Here is a 24,194-nt window from a genome sequence, read left to right as displayed (position 1 = left end):
GACACCGGGGGGTTGAGACCCGAAGGCTGAAATAAAGATAGAGGACGGAACGACTCTGTAAGGGCGTCTCCTATGAGACTCGGACCTCGGTGTAGAGGGCCATTCGGCAGGGGGTAACGGTGACCTGAGTGAATCAATCAGGACACCCACGTCCGGGTGACGTTAGATATCGGGAACTTCGTTTTCGCCGGCTAAGACACTGTACTAAGTGATTGTGTTTACCGGGAAGCATTGTCGGTCGTCATGTCATCGTCTGGATCGTAAAGGACGTTTTTGGGACGCCTCTGCTTGAAGTTAGCTTTAAGGTTGGGAATGTAGTTGCAGGCCTCAATCACTAGTTAGTTGGGATGGACGGCAGTTCGGTCGAAATAGTTTCGAGAGAGCTGTTTCATGTAACTAACTATTGAAGGTAAATCTAAGTCTCTATAGAGGTCGTTATTTCATACAAACCACGGTGCGCCCATGATTTGTCGCAGAAACCGGTTTTGCAATGTTTGGAGCGGCTTAACGGACGGTTTTGGGACGGTGAGCAAACACTACATTAGCGTAGGTTAAGATTGGACGGATCGTGGTTTTATAAAGCGTTACCTTTGAACGGAGGGACAATTTGCTTTATTTGTTAATGGTCGCGTAAAGGCGGTGCATTACGTATGCAGCCTTTTTCCTCGCTTTATTGATGTGCATGGAGAAGGTTAAGTCTAGGTCCTTGGCAGGACATTGCCAGGGGATAGGAGCTCCGAAAAGGGAGACTTCTTTGAGTCTGGATTTGTTTCGTGGGACCGTTACTATTACAATTCTATCACAAAACAAAGTCTATGGGAAAAACCGGATGACCTGAAAACATCGGCAGAGGTAAAATATTTTGTTAAAAGCATCTTTCAGCTTAGAATAATGTGCCCGTCTGCCATAATTAGATTTGTCAGTCATTTGTCATTTGAATTAGTTTCGTGGGACCGGTTTGCCAGTGAATAGCACGGCTGCGCTTTTCTCTGGGTTGACTTCTATCCGCCAGAAGCGGAACCATTTGCCTATAATGTTTACTGCCTTCTGGAGGCAGTATTATTAAACTCGCTGTGTGTCAGCACCACATTCTAATCCCTATCACCAAAGCATATCACGGACGCCAAATCACCGCTAAATAAAGATCCCCGTTGAATATTAATCTGTGTCAAATAGTAAATTAATAAGTAGATCTGTGTCCTGTGATCATATTTGTGGTCTGTGATCATAATGTTATGTTACTCTTTGTATCGTATCTGTCATTCTCTGTGGTCATTCTTGACGTTTGTGGTGGTCGGTGGCCGTTTGGCGTTTTGTATTTACAAAGAAATTAAAGAAATTGCTTCTAATAATATTACTGATTGCGATATTAATAATAATTATTACACTGAATTTTAAGATTCGTGTTATTTTTAATTAATAATTATTGTTCGCAACCCTATGAAAGACAATAGTGATTAATTAAAAATCTCTATTATGGTAAGTATAATTTACAAATACTTTTTTGGTAATTATGTATTTTTATAATCAAAAACATTAAAACGAATGTTAAACAGGATACTCCCAGTACTGGGACAAGTTCACCGGGCTTGATAGCTCCACCTCTTCTGCCTCCACCAATGCTCGGCGGCATACCACCGCCCATGCCGCCGTCTGTGGCCATGCCTCCGGTGCCAGGGTTGCCTCCAAACATGCCGTTAGCGCCAGCGATGGCGTTTCCGCCTATGATGACGCCATTTTCTATGCCGCCACCTGGATTTCCATCTTTTAAACCGGTACTTGTATAATTCAAAACATATCATAATGTTTTACAGACAACATAAAATTGGGATTACTGGCTAAGCATTTATATGATGATTTTATATTTGTTAACTTAGTAGTATAGAAATATAAGTGGATGTAAAAAGGCTGCTAGAAATGTATAGGACATGTCCAATGGTGATGCCCTACCGCCGCGCCTCTGTTACCACTGATATTTAAAATCTTGTATTGCATAGCTTAATGCACAATGTTCTGAAACTTCATAATGTTTTATTCTATCACTAGCAGACCCAGTCAATCTATGCTCTCACTTATGTGCACTTCTTCCCTATCTCTCCTACCCACACCCAACTTCTATCCTACCCCTACCCAATGTCAAATCAATAACTTATAACAATTATTGTATTTTAGGAACTAACTGCACCTGCACCAGAAATATCACCTATGGCTAACCAAACTTGCCCTTGGTCAGAGCATAAAGCCCCAGATGGCCGCATATACTATTACAATTCTATCACAAAACAAAGTCTATGGGAAAAACCGGATGACCTGAAAACATCGGCAGAGGTAAAATATTTTGTTAAAAGCATCTTTCAGCTTGGAATAATGTGCCCGTCTGCCATAATTAGATTTGTCAGCTTTTGTTTTATGTTGTAGCAGTTTTTAGTTACTAAATATTATTTATTTATTCTTGCTTGCATCATAATAGTTCCAAAAAGAAGCTTATAATAGGAATTACAGTGCAAAGTTAGTGATCTCTCCCAGACAACCTTTGGTATTTCTCTTGGTTGGGAAGTTTGTGGCTGTGGATTTTAAATTCAACTGAAAATTACTAGAAGAAAGAAAAGCTCAATATCTCACAGCTCTACCCTGGACTTGAACCCAAGACCTTGTCATCCTAAGCCACATAAACTAGCCATGGGTCAATGAGGCAGTTTACAAAAAAATATAGTTATAGAAATACATTAATTAAATGATTCATTACTAAAGACAGGCCCATAATCATCAATGGTTGTGTTGATTTCTTATCAATTTCTCATTTCTTGCTATGAAACTTTTAGAAAATGCTGTCCTCATGTGTTTGGAAAGAATATACAACTGATGCAGGAAGAGTATATTACCACAACATTGAGACAAAGGAATCTAGTTGGGTGGTTCCCACGGAACTTCAAGAAATTAAAGACAAGATAGCAGCAGAGGAAGCAGCACAGTAATTTTTGCTTAACATGTTGTTAAAATTAAGGCTAAATACAGATACAGTAGAGAAGTGTGTAACATGCGAATATTTTTTACAATGGAAAGTATATTAAGACCTAACAAATGAACTAACTAACTGTTGTTTGTCTGTACGCCGTAGAAGTAGGTGTGAGAGGATTACCAGCAAAATCTCTCTATATACTTGCTCAAAGACCTTGGCCTTTCTAGAACTGCAGCTAGTTCTGTATTAGAACAGGTTTCCCAAGCTGCTCTAATAGGCTCTTACCAAATTTGGCTACTCTGGGAGAACAACACAAGCATAGGAGGGGAGTGTTAATCGATTGTCAAGTAATTCCTTAACCCTACATCCAGTGGACACAAGTCCTGGACTCTGCTCGGAGTTCTTTCTACCACACAATAGACACTGCAAGCCGCACGGTGAATCCATGGATTGCTAAGATATTCATTGTCTCTCTCTCTCATTCTCTCTCTCTCAACGATTTTTAAGTGGTTGTCAAATCAAATTAGGGCCTGAGCCCTAATTTTTGCTCTTGTTTTTAGGTTTGCAGAAAAAAAAAATTATCTTTCTCAGAATTCCATTTGGCGCCCAATGATTGTTTAGAATTTTCCTTCCATTCTAACGAGTATGTGCAGGTTTCACATTTCTCTAAAAATTTCATTTTAAATTTTATTTAAACTTTAATATTAATAATCTAATGCAAACGATAAATAAGTAGGATAGCTCTTTAATTTGAAATCAATAATAATAATAAACTAATATCAGAAAACAAACTGTTGCCTCTATAAAGTTCTTCTGACTTCATAGGGCATTACTTAACGCTGAAGTTCCGCCAGGGGAAGTCCCGCTGCCTTCCTCCCCTGCCATAGGATCTACTGGCAGCTCTGCTCTGGATGAAGCCATGGCCAAAACCCTGGCTGCCATTGATACATCTCTAGCGAATGCGATACCTATTCCAGAAGAAAGTGAGTTAATTGTACTTTAATTAAATTAATAATGATATAATAACAAAAAAACAGACTACATCAACCACTAACTGATGCCCTGCAGTGTTACCTGAATAGTTCTTGTTCCCTTGGGCTCCAGTAAGAGCTGTCGGACTCATTACAAGGAGTGGTGGTTCGATCCCCGCCCTGTTGGTCTAATGTCGTACCCATTCCTAGCACAGCCTTTCCCAACTTATTGGAGGGGAATGGGAATATTGGTCATATTTAATACATTTGGCAAATATTCTTTTAAAAAAACATGGGGATATACTATAAGGCTATAACATGTACAAGTAATGCCGCTTTCTATTGGTAAAAGCGTTTTCAAAATCAGTTTAATTTTAGTATTCAGTTTATTCACTTTAGTTTAATTTAATGAATTAAATATCACGTGTCTCAAACGGTGGAAGAAAAATATTGTGAAGAAACCTGCAGACCTGTGAATTTTCTTAATTCTCTATGTGTGTAAAGTCTTCCAGTCCACATTTGGCCAGGGTGGTGGACTAAGGCCTAACCCCTCTCGTGCTGAACAGTGAACTGAATTTGGGTTGTTAATGGTATATGTATATGCTTCATTACAGTTAAACCAGAGGAGATTGAGGCGCCTCCACAGTCAAATGGATCAGATTCCAATGAGCCAGAATTACTGTACAAAGATAAAAAAGAAGCCATTGAAGCATTTAAAGATCTCCTAAAAGATAGAGTAAGCCTTTAAGTATTTTAAAAATGTCCTTTTTTTATTTCATTATGCTTTTAACTTTCTTTTTGTGAATATAAAATAAAAGGAAGGCCTTAAATGCAATCTTGAGTGATGTTGAATCTTTTTTTAATATGGCCAATATATAATGTCGGGTTCTCTAAGTGACAGCAAAGTTGTTTATGGTCAATATAAAAAATGTGATGAAATTGAATGACTTCACTAATTATTGATGAATGTGTTTTTGGATTACTAGTTTATACAGAGAAATTCAGAATAATTATATAAAATAACGCATTCCATACACAGAATGTAATGTATTCAAGGGGAGGGAGGGACGGATAATTGTATCAGTCTATTGAGGTTCCCGATTCTGCTGTAACTAATTCCTCTTTAACCACAGAATGTACCTTCAAATGCGACATGGGAGCAATGTGTGAAGATAATTTCGAAAGATCCTCGCTATGTGACATTTAAAAAACTCAATGAGAAAAAACAGGCGTTCAATGCATACAAAACGCAGAAGTTGAAAGACGAGCGAGAAGAGCAAAGGTAAAAATAGTCTGTTTGATGCTAATTACAAAATTATCTTTTTTAAATTGTTATAAAATTATGAATTAACTTATTAATCAAATAAAACAAATAAGTTTTTTTTTAAATCTTTTGCCATTGACCTCTTATAATAAAAAGACGCACAATCATGTAGAAAATTTAACTTAAAAACTGGCCAATTTTGCTTTGACAGTTTTTGAATAATATGGTTATATATAATGGTAAAGAAAATTATGCTTAAAGGCCTTTCAATATTAGTCCAATATTCAATAAAATCCGAAATTCGGAGCAAATTCAAGCTGGATTGAGATTGAAGTTGAATTTGCAAACTCCACTACTTAAATTGTGTGCCAAGAAGTTGTGTTTGGCACTCATTGAGTGGGGACGTTTTTGGTCGCTGATTGTGCATCCACTTTTTAATCGGCAATCGATGTCTATTGCAGATTGAAGACTAAAAAGAACAGAGAAAGTTTGGAGGAGTTCCTACTGAGCTGTGACCGTGTGACGTCACTCACTAAATATTACAAGTGTGAGGAAATGTTTAGCAATCTAGAGGTATGTTAAACTATACTCTAAGGCACAATTACCCGCCCACTTTAATATGACGCGAGTATATTAAAGTGGGCGGATAATTTTGCCTCTGAGCATATTACTTTACCCAACTTAATTTGTTGTTTGCTTTATCAGATACCTTCCATAATCGCTGCAAACTTTACCAATCCAAGAATAAAAAGTTAATTCGAATCATATACATTTATAAAAACTATACCCTTTCAAAGTTTCTTTTTATTTACACTGCCACATGGTTTTTGTTGTTTTGTAGTAAAATTAACTAATATTTGTTTTCATACACAGTCATGATTTTGAATTTAAATATTTTTGTCTGTATTTGTTTGTATTTGGCCGTGGCTAGTTATCACCCTACCGACAACGACGTACCGCCAAGCGATTTCGCGTTCCAGTACGATGTCGTGTAGAAACCGAAAGGGGGTTCATCCTTTTCCCAACAAGTTAGCCCGCTTCCATTTTAGATTGCATCATCACTTACCATCAGGTGAGATTTTAGTCAAGGGTTAACTTGTAAAGAATAAAAAAAAATATCACAAAGAATCCTAATAATGTTATTAACGTGTAAGTTCGTATGGATATTGGTTACTCTTTAATTTAATTACTTAATTAAGAAAAACAATAAATAATAATCTTAATTAATGACTGTGATTATTTAAACGATTTAGCTAAAATTTGACTGGATATGGCTGTTAAAAATATGGGAACAATAATTTTTCGTAGTGGCAGGTATCAGCTACTATAAAATAAAATATAAAATTTATATAACAACACGAAATAGATATGGCGGTGTGTACCTGATTCCGATAGACGGGACATATACGAAGACTGCGTGTTCACAATCGCTAAACGTGAGAAGGAAGAAGCGAAGGCATTGAAAAAACGCAACATGAAGATTCTAGCACAAGTGAGTTAATGATTGATAAAAACATTTTTTTACAAACAATGTCTCTGTACTACAATATTTATTTTTTAAATACCCAAAGCATTGACCTCTTATAATAAAAGGACGCACAATCATGTAGAAAAGTTCACTTAAAACTGGCCAATTCTGCTTTGACAGTTTTAGAATTATTGGTAAAGAAAATTATACCTAAAGGCCTTTTAAATATAGTCCAATATTCAATAAAATCCCAAATTCTGAGCAAATTCAACCTTGCGGATTGAGTTTAAGGTTGAATTTGCAAATGCGACTTCTTTAATTGAGTGCCAAGAAGTTGTGTTTGGCACTACTGTGCATCTACTTTTAATAGGAAATTGATGGCACAAAAGCAAAAATGTGGTTCTACAATAATGTTGTGATTTTAGGTTTTGGAAAATATGACAGAAATAACTTACAGTAGCACCTGGAGTGAGGCACAAGTGTTACTATTAGAGAATGCAGCTTTTAAAAATGATGTCAGCTTGCTGGGCATGGACAAAGAAGATGCTCTTATAGGTATCTTATTAACTGAAAATGTTAAAAGATTTTCAATTTTTATGTTTATTTATTGGTCAGTAATAGTGATATAGTTATAAACTGTAAATATATAAATAACATGGTTTGTGTTACCTTCTGATCACTTTGAAGGCGGTGCCAAGGCAGTGGCGTATTAATTAAAGCCGTTTCTGAAAGAAATACGGGAAAGAACTGTCTTTAAATCCTAAAACTTTATGATTTCATCGGCTTTAGTTAATGCAATACTGTATTGGCAGCGCCTTCAAAGTGATCAGGAGGTAGCACATACGATGTTATTTGTCGCTTTTTAGTTTATTTGTGTGATTTTGAAGTCGGTTCAATTTTTTTGTTAAAAATACTTTTCTGTTTTTTAGTGTGTCCTAGCATAGTGAACGAAAGCGCCACAGTACGGACAATTTCGTTATTTATATTTAACACAAAATTACCGAACCAATTTTCATGAAAATTAAATGGGACCAATCTGGATATATACTCTTTTAAATAAAAAAAGAATTATCAAAATTGGTTAAAAAATGGCGCAAACATTAAAAAATCGCGTCGAATTGAGAACCTTCTCCTTTCTTTGAAATCGGGTTAATAAATAAATATGTCAAAAATAAAGCCTCACAGTTATTTCTCTTTGAAATTGGCTAATAACAGTAAGTAAGCTATGATTATTTTTCTAGTTTTCGAACAGCACATCAGAAATCTGGAGGCTGAATACCTACAGGAACGTGAACAGGTCAAGAAGAGAAATAAACGCCAGCAGCGGAAAAACAGAGACAACTTTTTGGTATGATAAATTTGTTTTTTTTTATATATCACTCTAAAAACACAATTTTATAGTTTATGTGAGAATCAGAATGTTAATGCATGCGATTGATTTGCTCAAAATATGTCCAGGTAAATTAAGTGTTTAAATTATTTATTATTAATATTAATTATATATTAACGTTCCTAAATATTCAGAATAAAAAGTTTTATTTTGATCATTTTCCTAATCTGGCTAGATTTAGTCACACCATTAACGACACCTATACAATACCGATGCCGATCATTTCGACATCTATACAATACTTCATCATTCATAGAGATTCAGGGCACCACCTCCTAGCATGTGTTCCTGGCATGGTCTATGGAGTGGTAAGGTACAGTTACACATGCTCATTACTAGCATAAAAGCATGCTACTATTGAGCAATTACTACTGAGTAGCATGTGTGTCGAAACATTGCTATTAAGGTGTAAGGGGGTGTGCTTTTAGCGTATCTGAACATGAACAAAGCATGTTAAACATAAGCAAGCATATCAGTTTGAAAAGCACACTCGTTATAAAAATACTACTAAGCATTTGTAACTTGTAAACTGTACCTTTACTCTGTTTCCTTGTTGCCTTTTCACTTACCATGAGACAAACATCTTACCATTCCATGGATTCACCATGCGGGTGCCGGGTCCATCGCGTGGTAGAGAGAAGAACTCCGAGCAGAGTCCTGAACTTGTGACTACAGTATGTAGGGTTAAGGAATTCCTTGACGATCGATCAACACTCCCCGTTCTCTGTTAGTGTAGTCTGCTCAAACCGTAAATTATGCCCTCTTGCAGGCTGATGGATATATTATCTTAGTGTAGATATTTGCTGGAGTGGATGGATTGTATAGTGTATAACTGCTGGTAAATGAGTTGTAAATGTACGTACATATATTTATTGTATGTTTTCATTACTCCCAGGCGTTGTTGGACGGGCTTCACGAAGAGGGTAAGCTTACATCGATGTCGCTGTGGGTAGAGCTGTATCCCGTTATTTCTGCCGACATGCGTTTCTCCGCCATGTTGGGTAAGTAACCTTACATAAACAATTAATCTTTCACACTTTTTCATCCACAAGGTCTTAGCCTCCCTTCTGTGGTTCTTTTGGGTGCTCTTTTGGATTTTCCAAATTATTTCCAATTTATAAATTTGAATCTCCAAACAGGGTGAGCTTAATAGCAAAAGGCTATCTAACAAAGAATCTTTGTAACATAGGATGAATAAAGAGTGAAGTGTAAACAACGGAACACATTTCTTTAAAATATTTTTCAGGTCAAAATGGCTCAACGCCCTTGGACTTGTTTAAATTCTACGTAGAAAATTTGAAAGCGAGGTTCCACGACGAGAAGAAAGTGATAAAGGAAATTCTGAAGGAGAAGGAGTTCGAAGTGAAGCCGGACACCACCTTCGAGGAGTTCGCGACCGTGGTGTGCGAGGACAGCAAGTCCGCGTCGCTGGACGCCGGCAACGTCAAGCTCACCTACAACTCCTTGCTGGAGAAGGTGAGAACCGGGAACCTATGGCCAAACAACATTCATTTATTTTAAAATTTGTAAATTCCAGAACCCTAAAATTTAATCTAACATACTCCCAGAAAATTAAAAACAAAACTAATAGTATCTACTGGAATACTAAATAGCTTGACAGAAAAATCTTGGCGTTAGGTTGGTAAATGGCACCTAGCTACGGATGTTATTTATTAATCGATATATTGGTATGGTTGAAGGCGGAAACAAAGAACAGGGAGAAGATGAAGGAGGAGTCTAAAGCGCAGAAGAAGATCGAGAGCGCGTTCAAGTGGGCGCTGAGCGACGCCAACATCGAGCACCATCTGCCGTGGAGCGAAGTGCGCGACAAGCTCGACCTCTCCGCGCCCGAGTTTGCGGCCGTGCCCAGCGAGGAGGAGCGCGCGAGACTGTACAAGGTAGGTGTCACCTGCCGTGGAGCGAAGTGCGCGACAAACTCTACCTCTCCGCGCCCGAGTTTGCGGCCGTGCCCAGCGAGGAGGAGCGCGCGAGACTGTACAAGGTAGGTGTCACCTGCCGTGGAGCGAAGTGCGCGACAAACTCTACCTCTCCGCGCCCGAGTTTGCGGCCGTGCCCAGCGAGGAGGAGCGCGCGAGACTGTACAAGGTAGGTGTCACCTGCCGTGGAGCGAAGTGCGCGACAAACTCTACCTCTCCGCACCCGAGTTTGCGGCCGTGCCCAGCGAGGAGGAGCGCGCGAGACTGTACAAGGTAGGTGTCACCTGCCGTGGAGCGAAGTGCGCGACAAACTCTACCTCTCCGCGCCCGAGTTTGCGGCCGTGCCCAGCGAGGAGGAGCGCGCGAGACTGTACAAGGTAGGTGTCACCTGCCGTGGAGCGAAGTGCGCGACAAGCTCGACCTCTCCGCGCCCGAGTTAACGGCCGTGCCCAGCGAGGAGGAGCGCGCGAGACTGTACAAGGTAGGTGTCACCTGCCGTGGAGCGAAGTGCGCGACAAGCTCGACCCCTCGATGTTTTTTTTAATAAAAATCGTTCACGTTTTGAGTTATATTTTTGTAAAATTATTAGTGGATTATACATAAAATATGCGAAAATATTAATGTTAAATAGGGGTTTACACCGAGTTTCACGCGGACGAAGTCGCGGGCGTCCTCTAGGTCTAGTATTATGAATAAATAAAAAAAAAATAGTATTAAATGAAAAATACCTTTGATTTTTAGGACTTCCAACATGAACAAGAAGAGAGCTGCATGCATTACCATCACCCAAAACCGAGGAAATCAAAGAGATCCAAGAAAAAGAAGCAACGCTCTCGTTCTATTTCACAGGTACTATATTATAATGTTTACACACTATGGAGTCGAAAAGAGAAACCCAGTCTCCATACAATCTCAGGCCCAAAATATACAAATGATACGGAGCAGAAATTTGGCCATAAATTAGAAAAATTCAGGAGAATTCACGAGGCCAATTTTCAAAGAAATCTTTAATTGCCTAATCAGTTAAATTATATTTACAGGTGGGCAATACCCTTTGACGTAAAATTCATTGCATTATTTAATTTCTGTATCGTTCTGAAACTCTTTCAGGTAATATAACATTTCTGTTTAACAAATCACATTTGATACGATTTGATGTTTTTCAGTCTCGATCCCGGTCCACGTCGCTGCAACGACTGTCGCCGCCGCGACTGTCGCCGCCGCGCATGTCTGTGTCGCGCTCGTCGGGCAGCGTGTCAGGCTCGGAGGAGGAGGCGCGCAAGCCCAAGAAGGCGAAGAAGAAGCACCGCAAACACTCGCCGCCGCCGGTACATTTTTCATATTATTTTTTACAAGTTAGCCTTCGACTACAATTTCACCTGCTGGTAAGTGATGATGCAATCTAAAACGGAAGCGGGCTAACTTGTTAGGAGGAAGATAAAATCCACACCGTAACGTTAAATCGCTTGGCGGTACTTCTTTGTCAGCGGCGTGCACATGGTTTTTTAACTAAGTCAGGCTCTATACGTACAAATTGTATAAATTCTTCCTCCTACAGGTACGTAATGAATCCTCAGGGTATGCATTGGGTATATGCATGCATAAGGTGCACGCCACTGTCGCAATCGGAAATATCGCTATTTTCTTAGCATGTTATTATAAACGAAAATACACATGCCCTGGGTTCCTCACAAGCTTGACCGATTATTAGAGGTTTAGTCTTGTCTTTAGAATTTAGAGTTTAGTTTAGTCTTTGAACTTTGGCTAACTTCGGAATTTCGTTAAAGCGAGTGGTGTATTTAAGGTTTTACATTGGCAACACGCACTGTTTGTATACAATAATAGCCTCAATAGTTAAAAGGTAAGAGCGCTTGGACTCATCACTGAGGGGTAGTGGTTTGATCATCACCCCGTTCACCTCCTAGCACAGTCTTTCCCGACTACTTGGAGGGGAATGGGAATAATGGTCATATTATATAAAAATATGGTAAATATTCTTTATTAAAAAAAAAAAATTGTCGGATTCTATATAATAATATTTGGTGAGTGCAGAAATCCCCAAGTCTGGAAGAGGGCGGCATATCGGACGACGAGCCCGTCAAGCACAAGGCCAGCAAGAAGACGAAGCGCAGCGCACCGTCGTCGCCCGATCAGCCGCCGGAGCTCTCGCACAAGCCGAAGAAGAAGAAGGACAAGAAAGACAAGAAGGACAGGTCAGGCTCACTACTTCTATTCTGATTGTGTGTTTGCTTGATTTGCCAAGCAATCATACCATTGCCCCCCCCCTATCTTAATTAAATTCAATTTAATTTATATAAGCAAAGTAGGTCAAAGCGAAGCTTGACCAGGTCCGCTAGACTATGTATAAATGTATAAAAATGAATCCATATATATCTTGGTCACGCCATCACGCGTAAACGGCTGGACCGATTTCACTATTTTTTTTATGTGTTTGTTATTGTCAGGAGAAGTTGCAAGACAGAAAAAATTAAAAAAATTTAGGGGTAGGGTAGTTGAAAGTTTACATCGACTTTCACGCAGACAAAGTCGCGGCCGTATTTATTATAAAAATAAAATAAGCTTTTAGCTGAACTGAAATTATTATTATTTTAAATCAGTTTTTGGATCAGGACTCCTTTTTGTTCTGTCCTTAGCAATGCGTTTCCATTCTAAACCGGCTATCCTTTTCATGTCATCTTCCCAAGATGGCCAAAACTCTAATACATTCTATTACAGATCGTTAAAGACAGAACAAAATGGAGTCCTATATAAGGACTTTGAAGGACAAGCTTATAACCGACGCCACTGACTTCGTCACCGAAAGTTTGAATCACGCTGTATGGTACGAATAGATAGTTACTGTTAACTACATTATTTGTCAAATAAACTTTTGATCGATGTACTCGAATTAAGCTTGTTGGGTTGCTCCCCACCGATGGTTAAAAAAATCTCGAATCATGTATTCTTTTACAAACCTTATACGATTGGTTCTAGATTTCCTGTACTATTCATCGTTTGAGACTTTCGATTTAATATTAGTATAGTATAGATTAAATTAAAATGTAATGTAATATTAGACATTAGGCATTGAACCCGGCGTGGTGGTGTGCAGGTCGGCGGGCGCGGCGGGCGCGGCGGGCGCGGGCGGCGCGGCGGGCGGCGCGGGCGGCGCGGCGTGGAGCGACGCGGAGCTGGAGTCGCGGCGCGCGGCGCTGCTGGCGCAGCTACACGAGCACGAGGCGGACTGACGCCGCGTCACGCACGTGCACATCTTCAACCGCTACCCGCCGCGCCGCGCGCACTGCGCGCTCAGCCCCGCGCCGCCGCCCATCTCGCCCATGCCCGACACCGACACCGACGACTCCACCTCGTGAATCTACGTTTGTTCGTGTGCTGACGAAAAAGAAACATTTTTACCGCACAATGGGCATGATGACTAGGTTTGAATATATTGATTTTTATGATACACTAGCGAACACCTACGACTTCGTCCGCGTGGATATCAATGTAAACTTTCAAGCCCTATTTCACCGCTTTAGAGTTTGAATTTTAAAAATTTTTGAATCCCATTATATTTCGTATTTTTTTTTTTCATAATTTATGAACAAATTTTTAAAACTGTAACTCTAAAAATGAAGGACTTTCCATACAAACTTTCAACCCCTATTTCATCCCTCTACTCATTTTATTTTTGCAATAAGTAGTATCCTATAACATTTTCCGTATTATGGTCTTAAACCGTGCCAAGTTTCATTTGAATTTTGTATAACCCTGTAGCTCCGAAAGTAATGATCGTAGATACCGTGTTACTTTTATAAAATTGCTATACTATTAGCATACTCTTAATTTATATACAATTTAAAAAATTGTCATCATCCCTGTTGAAGTAAAACTTCTATCAAAAATAACAGAGAAACTTAAAAAGTAGTAGCGGTTAGTAGCGCCATCTCTCGTGCCTTGCTTTACTTGACAAGCCCCTGCTAGTTAGTTCACAATTATGCCGTTAAACAGATTCGGCGCTGGACTTACTTGTGTTGTGTCGTAGTCTAGCAGTGTTACTACAGACGGCCGTGATAGATAGGTGTGGGTTCGAATCCGGTCCGGGGCATGCACCTCCAACTTTACATTTGTGTGCATTTTAAGAAATTAAATATCACGTGTCTCAAACGGTGAAGATCGTAAGGAAACCTGCATACCAGAGAATTTTGAAGTCTGTCAAACCGCGTTGGGCCAGCTTGGTGGACTATTGACCTAACCCCTCCCATTCTGAGAGGAGACTCAAGCTCACCAATGAGCCAAATATGGGTATCTGTACTACTACAGATGGCGCTTTGTATCTCATTTCGATTACAATTTTGCGTAACAAATTCACCAACTTACTCCAAGTCCCGCGTGTCGAAAGAAATTTTACTTCAAATAGTTTATTTATTATACGTAGGAGAATTCCATCAAGCAGCCGCTTATCATTTATAAATTAATTTATTTTATTTATTTTTCCTTTTGATTATCCTTACCTCAGTTATACGGAATCGCGAAAACCCTATTTGCAACCGTTAAATTTTCCAAAAGCTTAAAATTTAACTATTTATTTGAGTCTGTAATTATTTATTCTACTACTACTATACTATGTATATACATTAAATATAAAATGATGACTATGCAAAAATATACTGCCTAAACTCAAGACTTGTTTGTAGATGTAGGAATTTTCCATATTGTATATTTTGTATGTGCTTACCCTGTTCTAAACCCTGTGTACGCCCTCATTATGTATTTATACATTAAACAATATTCATTAAATCCCGACTGGACAGATGTTTTTTTTCAAATGTAACTTTTTTAAATAATGTTAAGAAAAAATGGTTTGTATATAGTAATTATGGATGATTAGATTGTTTCAAATGAAAAGTTCGATGTATTGTACTATATATCTTCTGTCTCACGTGTATTATGTAATTTGATAAGATAATGTTGTAATTTGTCTACCTTTGGAAGTCAGTTTGGCTTTAGTAATGTGTACAGACAAGCATTTAACTGGAGCATTGATGTGTGATATGTGCTGGTGTTCCTTAAATTGTTATAGTTTGGCCATTGACCTTTAATAATATATAATTTTCTTTTCAATAAAATCCCAAATTCAGAGCAAATTCAACCTTAAGCATTAAATTTAAGGTTGAATTTGCAAATGCGACTACTTGAATTGTGTGCCAAGAAGTTGTGTGGCATTGTGTGGGGACGTTTTTTGTTCGCTGATTATGCAAAAGAAATTGCCAGCAACAAACTGAGTTGTTCCAATATTTGCACTATAATAGTCTAGTCGACACTTTTTAAAAGGGTCTTGAATAGGGTAGTCGACTCATATTAACTTTAATATAAACGATATTAATTTCGTGTAGTTCATGGAATAAGGGTCCGAAATATACCGATTTTAATTATTAAAAGTTAAGGATTTCTTCTAAAACTTAATTTAAAAATCATGTATATTTTTCAAATTTTCCAAACGTCAAAACTGTCGTCCATTTTGTGACGTCACTAACACACTTGATGTACCAAGCGTCGAACTAATTGTTAAGTAATATTTTTGTGAAACGCTCCATTTGTATGGGATTTATTATAGTGACGTCGTGAAATAGAACAGTTTAAATATAGACTGTCATGGCCGACAGGCGTTTTGGCTCGTATTGTCAAAAACATATTTAAAAACTTAAGTTTCATGTATCACGTCTCTTGAAAATATGATTTTTTTTTTCCAGTCTAGTAGAACGATAATGAACTATTTAAAAAAAGTGACAACTAGCCTATAGTGGATTCTTAATTAAATTCTTTAATTTATTAGATTCAATCGATTAAAGCAAATAGTTTAAGTTATCACTTCTTTGAGCGTCCTGAGACGCACACGTTTTTTTTTAATTTGCCTTTTCAGTCTACTTTCAGTAGCTAACTACAGTATGTTTCATGTAGGATGGTGCAGGTGACAGTTCGTTTCACTCTTGTACGTTTGCCGATATTCATGATAATTATGAACGTCATACGACTCACCGTACCCATGCTATCTGAAAAACACTTTAACCCGCTTGGTCCGTCATCTTATCATTACGTCTAAAGCGAAATGGACTTCCCAGAATATATTGACTATACCCATAGGTCTGGTAATTAAGTCCTAGTACAAATTTCCACGAAATAAGTATTTGCGCCGTTTCTATTTTACTAAGTTAAGTATGTATATTGATAGACTGGCTTATATTTTGTACAGTCTATTATACAGGGTGCTCAAGAGTATTTCCCATAACTCTAGGGTTATATTCTTTAAGGAAAATTGATCGAAAATGTCCAAGGAACATGTGTTCTAAAATGAATATTTTCGGAGTTAAAAATATTTCTTTTGTAAATAGATCTTAAATTGCGTCCCTTATATCGCATCTTTATAATATGACCTAGCCAAACTTATTATAAATAGATAAATATCATGAAGTAGCTTACTAGTGAAGTGCCAAGTGCTAGTTGCAATATGTCATTGATATCGACAGTCTTGCCACTATGATTACGTATTTTAAAATGCAAGGATAGATAAAGGGATGTGTTCCATGAACAGTCGAAATTGTAAAAAAAGGTTTTTTTTTAAATTAATATAAATAGTTATGCAGTTTGACTCCCTTATGTGGACTTGTCAACACTTTGAAGTTATGGGAAATACTATGCAACATCCTGTATAGCATATTTTTAATTCATGAAATTGATCTCTATTAAAGAGGTTGACATGTACCTGTTTAGCCAAACGTGAATAATATTTTCACATTTTAATCATGTTCAAAAGTTGCCTTGGCAGTGTAAAATTAAATTTTCGTTTTTGTTTCATTTGCTCTAAAACAGCAAGCAGCAGGGTGGTTTAGGAAAAAAGTTAAATAGACAACTCAGAAATAAAAAACAATCTAACTTTGTATTTTAATATTTTGTGTATTTGGCCAGAGACTAAAGTAGTTTAATTTGTTTTAAATTTATAGGTGTGTCAATGTTACATGTCTAATATTATATGTAAGTAGGACTTAACTTTTAATGTATTCGTTTAGCGAAATTGCTCGATAGGCGCAGGTGTAGTAGCGATAATAATCTTATGTTAAAAAAACTATAATTATAATATATCAACATCAACAACGATAAACGTATTTTTTTATTTCAACATTCCTTATAATATGTATTTAAATATAACACCAATGAAGAAAATAGTAGGGGATCCAAGGAGGGGATTTTTGCAGTTACTCGTGTGCGTGGCAGATAAACATAAGGGACCTTGCCTTGCACGTTGTTGAGTACCTCCACCAAGTATGAGCCCTTAATATTGGTGGGTACGTTTAGGGCAACCAGAAAAAAAAACCAACTTCAGAAATATTCAACCAGCACGTTTGATTATGAACTTTTTTTTTGTTTACAAGTTAGCCCTTGACTACAATCTCACCTGATGATAAGTGATGATGCAATCTAAGATGGAAGCGGGCTAACTTGTTAGGAGGAGAATGAAAATCCACACCCCTTTTGGTTTCTACACGGCATCGTACCGGAACGCTAACTGCCACCACCAGCCAGACCAGGACCAATTAAGAAAATCTCAATCGGTCCAGCCGGGGATCTAACCCAGGACCTCTGTCTCGTAAATCCACCGCGCCACGGAGGCCGTCAAAAAATGATAAGGTAGGTGAGTTGTTAGGTAAAAACTGCACATTTCGAAAATCTGACGATTTGAGCGTAACGTAAGTTACAAAATAAAACCCTTATATTTTAGTTCTCAAGATACGAGCGCGATTAATTTTTTACTTATTTTGAAGGAAATAACCTAATTAATCATTAAAATTTTCTGAAAATTTCAGTAAGCCAAAGTAATAAAAAGATTGCTTTTAAGTCTGTAGTTTTTTTTCCACCGCTAAAAACGAAAAAAGTAAATTTACCAATTAAAATGCAATCGGTCCCCATGACGCTCGAGTAACTGTAATTTTAACATACTGGGCTTCCCTACTAAAAGGTAAAATATATATTAAATCCAAAATAATTACAACAGCCGTCAGCATATAATTTATAATAACATGAGCTTTTTGGAGAATATAAATATTCATCTAAAGAATATTCTTGCACTAGTTAGGCTGTAGTACAGTAGCTTGTACTCATCTTCTAGAGTCTTGATCTTCTTCTCTGTAAGAGCTAACGCTTGCTGCAACTGTACAGAACCTTTGCTTTTCTGCTCATTGATATTTTCTCTTTCCTTTTTTATGTGAGTCCATACAGAATCAAACCAGTGAAGAGACTCAAAACTGGAGTCCTGTACAGAAAATTTAAAATTAGAATTATTATATATGTTACGCTCAAAGATCGAAAACGCTCAGTGAGCGGAAAATAGCTTCCTTTTCCTTTCGTTTCGTAGCCTAGGGTACGTTTCCAGCCTAGGCCTAGTAAGATCCGGAAAGTGGTGTGCTTCGTAATCAAATAATATTCCATACGCGTCATGGCTTTTCTTCATTGCCAGAACGCATTGAGATCAAATAGCATGTCAGCCACGACACGAATTTCGCTATTTCGTCTTTCTGTGATTACCACAATGCGTCGTGCGCATTTTCATTAGAGCCATAACACGAATTTCGGCATGTGGATGTTTTACTGTAACTACAACACGTTGTCAGCTATTTTTCGGCCGGTTACTAAACGTTTTCGATCTTTGAGCGTAACATATATAAAAACAAAATTAAACTGTAGCCCTACTGGCACACATTACTACAGGGAAAAACTCTAAGACTAATTACTTATAGACTAATAGCGCACCTAAATTCACGAACAACATTGTCATTTCGTGAACAAAACGAACTTAGATTAGGTATATATGTTTTTTATACCATTCAACTAAACAAAAAAGTATTTTGGAGTTTTTTAATCGACGAACACGATTACGAGGCAGGTCCATAAGTAATTATTACAATAGTCTTAGAAGACCCTGTCTTTCCACCATTACACCAATAAGGTAAGATACACCAAAAAGTGCATTCATGATTCATTCTAATTATGCACTCTCATCATCATATTCTTTTTTTTTTACTTCAAGTAGACATAGTTTACAAGCACTTTTGAAACAACCACCGGTTTGGAAGGCAGGTTCTGCTGAGAAAACTCAACAGTTGCTCTTTAAAAAAATGCACTATTATAATTTACAATTAATAAAACCATTAGAATTTCTTATAGTGAGCTAGGATAAGTAAATGAAGTACCTGGTCCAACAATTTGAGGATATAAGCAATACCCATCGCAAAGCCATCATCAGTGAAGGCTGCTCCAGCTTTATTTTTCTTTGACATTTTATCTTTTGACAAAATCATATGTTCTACAAAATTCAGTGTCAATGGTGGTACAATAATGAAAAAGTTTTTCAAATGTACATTTTTAGGATTTCTGAAAACAGGAGCAAATACTTCTACAAGTAATTTAAAATATTCTGTGCCTTGAATGAAATTTGTTACAAGATCATTAATATTGTCTTCTAAATTATCAGCGGTATGTATAGTTTTTTCGTTAAGAGCATTCTGTTCACAGAGTCCTTTGAAATCTCTTATTTCAAGGTTGGGAAGAAACGCTGTCGCATCGCAACAACAATGTCTGCCGCCAGATCTAATCATGCGAACATATCCCATTGCATTACCTATTTGACTAATAAGATCTCTAAACAGATCCAAATAACTTTGCCCATCTTCTACAACTCCTAAGACTTTGATTCCTTTGTTAAATTTTTCCGCATTCTTGTATAAATAAACATTTCCATTCTCTCCTGATGTTTCTTTGAAATTCCTGAGATCTTTAGCGAGTCGCGATTTGATCTGTTCATCGTACATGAACTGGGAGAATATATAAAATTTATTCTTTAAAAACTGATAAGTGAAATTCACTGTTGTGTTCATTATACCAGTTCCGTGGGTCCTTATTGAGTTAGCTATATGCCTTATATTTATTGAGTTCAAATGTTTGTTATTACTACTTTTCTCAATAAATATTTGATTGTTGAGGTTGTATTGATATCTGGAAACAAATATATGAATGTTGCGCATAATTTCCAATACATCTAAACCTTGTTCCAAAGTTTGAGTTGGAAGGTTGTCCTGTATTGTCAACACCTTGAACTTGAGCTTAGCCATTTGGCGCATTTCACCATAGGTTTTCCAGTCCGACAAGACAACAGTGGTTAAATTATAACAAGTCTTTGACAGATAATGTTCTACACATGGCATTACTGACATGTACATATTGTGCAGACGAAGGTTGTCTAACAGAAGTAATATCTTTTTTATCATATCATGCGTTAAAGGATCTACAACATCTAATTGTAAATGGGAATGGATATGTAAACGTAGATTTGTTTCTATGTTCTGACTAATATTTTTCAGGACATGTTCATCAAATATCACTTTGAGTTTGTTTTTAAACTCAGCGGCTCTGCTAAAGTCAAACAGTTTATCTGTTTCTTCTAATAAAATAACACAATCATCTAATGCCAGTAGAAAATACTTTAACTTTATAGCTTGTAATTGCATGCTAAAATTTTGTTCAAAATATATTGGAATTATATTGTGATGCCATAGAAGCCAGGAACAATTGCAATGTTTCTTAATGCTGTTAGGAAAGTCAGATATTATTTGTATTTTTTCAAGCAATAACCCTAATTTCACATATGTATCCTCAATATATGTTGTTTCAGGCACAAAACTGAGTGCAATATTAGTTGCTATATTGCGTTCCAAGGTTGAAGCTCCTTTTATAGTTTGTTCTGCAATTACAATACAAGTAAGCTCATCCAACCTCTTATTGGCATACTTTTTGTCACTTATCAATGTCTTTTTTATTTCAAGTATTGAAGAAACCGCTTGAAATGTTAAATGTTGTATAATCATATTCATAGAATTTATAATCTGATCATAATTTCTACTGACAGCATTCCACAAACTCTTCAGGATATCCACAATTTCAAACATAGACATCAACATCTGTTTTGTTAATGGCATACCCAGAGAAAGGTGTAAATTTATTAAAGATAAAACTGAATAATTTATATTTGAGGCCACATCTAAGCCATCCACAATGGTTTTTGCATGAAGCGTCATTTCTGCAGCACTCAACTTATTGTTTTTGGAAAAAACTTCTTCAACTGTCAATGCCCATTGGGAGCATATATATTGAAGGCTTACAATATCTTTGGTTAAAGACATCTTTTTTGTGCTCATATAAGCCTGTCTCGCCTTAAGCATACCTTGTGATAGTTTGTTGTAGTTGCCACAAAGGGCTGGAACAAATCTTTGAAGAAATTGCTCAGGAAACCAAATGGCTGTCCCAATTACGAAGATACTGTGTGCCTAAAATAATAAAGAATTGTTTAGTTTAATAATTTTACATAATATTTACTGAAATTCATAATAAAATATTGATTTTCACCTTTGTGTTCAATTCCATTAAACTTTTAAAGGTTTTTTTGTCATTATTTCCAAAAAGATGCGTGTTCAAAACAAATAAAGCATTTATTTTAATGCATTTGTACAAATTGTCACCACTAGGTTTATCCTGAGCTAGTTTGTCCAGATTTGTTATAGCGAGTTTTATATATTGAGTAAATTCCGCTGTAACAACTGAACAGTTCTTTAGTGATAAATAATTTTTTCTTAGCATAAGAAGATTTTGTAAAGTGCTTTGAATTATATCATCATTCATTAGTTTTGCTGTTATGTTGTTTACAGCTCCATTTAAAGCTCCCAATTTTTCTTCATCTAAGCCCAGATCATTGTGCTTTGTGTCATACACTTTTAGAGTCTTGCGAAAATTATTCCAATTTGATGTAATGGTGCATCTTGAAATCAACATTTCTAAAATTACTATTAGTGTGAATATTTCACCAATTTTATTTATCATAAAGTGCCATTGAATTCCATCTGAAACAATAGAAAAGTTAATATTAAGGACAAATTCTCTTATGGACTTGTCTGAGGGGCACATTGATAATTAATTAAAATTAGCTGTTGAAACCTTTATTAAATTCAATATAGATATTTTGTTAATATTACAATTAATTTCTAAATAATACTTTAAATTTTCCATCATATATAACCAATATTAATTGTTGGTTACGCTATTACATTTGATTACACTTACTCAAATTAACAATGTCTTCATTAAAAATGGCAAATATTTGGCAGCACAAGTTGTTCAGTGTGTCATTGCAACGACTTAAAAATGTGTTCAATAGACATATTGATTCCATTTGAGCAGATATGTCACTTTGAGCATATTCATCATATACTGACAGGAATTTGAAATGGCTGAAACGTGGCAAATGATAATACAACTATAACTAGAAAAACACAAGTAATTAGTGGTGCTAACATGCAATCAACAAGGTAATCTCGTGAAGAGACCTCTTTCATTACGTCAATATGAAAAATACAGGGATAACTCTGATGCCATTGGACCAATTATTGTCTATATTTCTCGTCACTGGTCGCACCCCACCCCACCCTAGACAAATTTCTTAGCATTCCATGAATTCACCATGAGGGTACCAACAAAATATAGCAGCGAGAAAAGTTCAGAGTAGATTCTGAGACATGTGAAACAGAGTGAAGGTATAAGTGGCACCCTTGAAGATGTGCAACAATCTTCCTTCCATCCTTACTTAAATACCTTCAATACTGTTCTGCCCAGCCAAAATTTTTAAGAGCCGGTTGGTGCAGCTGTGGATAATCCTTTCTGATATAAAAACATATGTAGAAATGTCATGAAGTTCATAACACCCTCATTACAAATCAATGCAGGAAACATAATTATTTTATATTATGTATGTAGGTATGGCATAAGAATGATCTTGCGTTATCACACAATATCTTGCTCAGCATCAGGTATGTTTGCGCAGGAGCGGACAGACGATTTTTATGTAATAATTAGAAAACGAAAGTCATCCCTCCTAGCAAGAATGCAGGCAAGCCCCAATAGGATCTTGAACATGTTAGCAAGCAAGACTGACTAGCCGATCCTGCAGAAATTTATTTCTGTTTTGGTGCAGTGAGATAGTTTTTATTTTCTTAAATGTTTTTTTTAAACAAATTTAAAAAAAATTGTGTACCTACTAACATAATTTTTAAGATTGTAACTAACCAATGGACCTTTGTAGCCATAAATAAAGAAATTATTATTTTTATTATTTAATATAAAAGTAATGTGATACTTATAGAATCTGATGAACAAGAATGAAATGTATTTTATTAGAGGTACCTTTCAAAAGCTTCTTTTTTTAAATCATGAATTTCCACACACAGAGATGTCAGCACACTTAAAACTTTTGTTATCACAGCATTATCAGATGAAACTAAATCTGTAATTGGCACAAGTTCACTAGACTCCAAAACAACTTGTATGGGTGAGAATGTTTTATTGTCTTCTCTACTTTCATCTTCCAACAAAGATATATAGTCTTGATACTGCTTTTTAAAGAATTCTCCATAACTTCTCAGAACATATGTACCAGCTTCTTTGTCCACATCTGTCCTCATGGTAAAAGTTTAAAGTTGCGTCTTGCGAGTTAATAAATCTTTCAAATCAATTTAATTTCCAGATTACCGATTGACGAATCGACTTTTATGTTCTATGAGTAAATTAATATTAAAATTTAAATTACTTTATTTTAAAGTAGGTAATTGTGATTAAACATATCATTTAAATCCACAGATCCACAGTAGAGGTGAGGCGTATATACTGGAGCAGGTCTTAACACTAGGTTTGTTGGAAGACGTATGGGCTATTTCCAATAATACACTGTAATCTTTGGTATGGCGTACGAGTACGGAGCAGGGACTTACACACGTATTAAGCGTATTTAGAAGTACCGAGTACCGAGGAGCGCAAGACGTCAACGGAGTGCGAGTCCAATACTCGTAAATACTCTAACGGTCCAACCAATGCGGTACGTGTTCAGAGACGCGTTCGATTAGTAATGTGTGAGTGAGAGACTTCTATCAATGCCGAAAGAAAATAGACTTTGTTGTCTAGACATAAGACCGGTTTTTCAACGCAATAAACACTTCATACTCCAACAGACAAAACATCGCGAGACGCGTTCCCGGACGCGTTCGTTTAAGAATGTGTGAGTGACGTCCCATTGCCGATGAAAAATTGTCTTTACTTTATCAAACATAAGAC

At 36.8% G+C, this 24,194-nt stretch overlaps 2 protein-coding genes across 3 annotated transcripts; one reads left to right on the top strand and one right to left on the bottom strand.

Annotated features, from left to right (window-relative positions):
- Nucleotides 1-1,262: 1,262 nt before the first annotated feature.
- On the top strand, nucleotides 1,263-17,148 carry LOC112044785 (pre-mRNA-processing factor 40 homolog B). 2 transcript variants are annotated; one of them, XM_052883360.1, is made up of 18 exons: nucleotides 1,263-1,479; nucleotides 1,557-1,775; nucleotides 2,173-2,328; nucleotides 2,823-2,971; nucleotides 3,785-3,942; nucleotides 4,545-4,666; nucleotides 5,064-5,212; nucleotides 5,656-5,767; nucleotides 6,561-6,686; nucleotides 7,088-7,217; nucleotides 7,904-8,010; nucleotides 8,948-9,053; nucleotides 9,299-9,528; nucleotides 9,753-9,950; nucleotides 10,731-10,838; nucleotides 11,156-11,317; nucleotides 12,042-12,202; nucleotides 13,102-17,148. In XM_052883360.1, the coding sequence occupies exons 1-18, from the start codon at nucleotides 1,477-1,479 to the stop codon at nucleotides 13,235-13,237; spliced, it is 2,532 nt and encodes an 843-aa protein (XP_052739320.1). In that variant the 5' UTR covers nucleotides 1,263-1,476; the 3' UTR covers nucleotides 13,238-17,148. The 2 variants fall into 2 exon arrangements, with proteins under 2 accessions (XP_052739320.1, XP_052739321.1); XM_052883361.1 differs by having other exon boundaries at nucleotides 13,067-13,204.
- On the bottom strand, nucleotides 16,920-23,837 carry LOC112044776 (WASH complex subunit 4). Its single transcript, XM_024080730.2, has 5 exons — nucleotides 23,271-23,837; nucleotides 22,155-22,321; nucleotides 21,444-21,934; nucleotides 19,235-21,364; nucleotides 16,920-18,297 (listed from the first exon to the last, which is right to left on the bottom strand). Exons 1-5 carry the CDS (start codon nucleotides 23,546-23,548, stop codon nucleotides 18,091-18,093), a joined length of 3,273 nt encoding a protein of 1,090 aa, XP_023936498.2. The 5' UTR covers nucleotides 23,549-23,837; the 3' UTR covers nucleotides 16,920-18,090.
- Between the last annotated feature and the right edge of the window lie 357 nt (nucleotides 23,838-24,194).

This window comes from Bicyclus anynana, chromosome 9, assembly GCF_947172395.1.
Source record: "Bicyclus anynana chromosome 9, ilBicAnyn1.1, whole genome shotgun sequence".
NCBI lineage: Eukaryota > Metazoa > Arthropoda > Insecta > Lepidoptera > Nymphalidae > Bicyclus > Bicyclus anynana.
Note: the sequence above shows the minus strand (reverse complement) of the source record. Positions and strands in the feature narration are given on the sequence as shown.

Bases quoted from the DNA above. Each gene is read 5' to 3' on its own strand.
- LOC112044785 (XM_052883360.1), top strand. The intron at 9,951-10,730 runs GTAGGTGTCACC...TTTGATTTTTAG, and splicing joins AGCGCGCGAGACTGTACAAG to GACTTCCAACATGAACAAGA. The intron at 11,318-12,041 runs GTACATTTTTCA...TGGTGAGTGCAG, and splicing joins GCAAACACTCGCCGCCGCCG to AAATCCCCAAGTCTGGAAGA.
- LOC112044776 (XM_024080730.2), bottom strand. From the start codon at position 23,548: ATGAGGACAGATGTGGACAAAGAAGCTGGTACATATGTTCTGAGAAGT. The intron at 21,935-22,154 runs GTAAGTGTAATC...CTATTGTTTCAG, and splicing joins TGAAGACATTGTTAATTTGA to ATGGAATTCAATGGCACTTT. The intron at 18,298-19,234 runs GTACTTCATTTA...TTTTCTGTACAG, and splicing joins TCCTCAAATTGTTGGACCAG to GACTCCAGTTTTGAGTCTCT.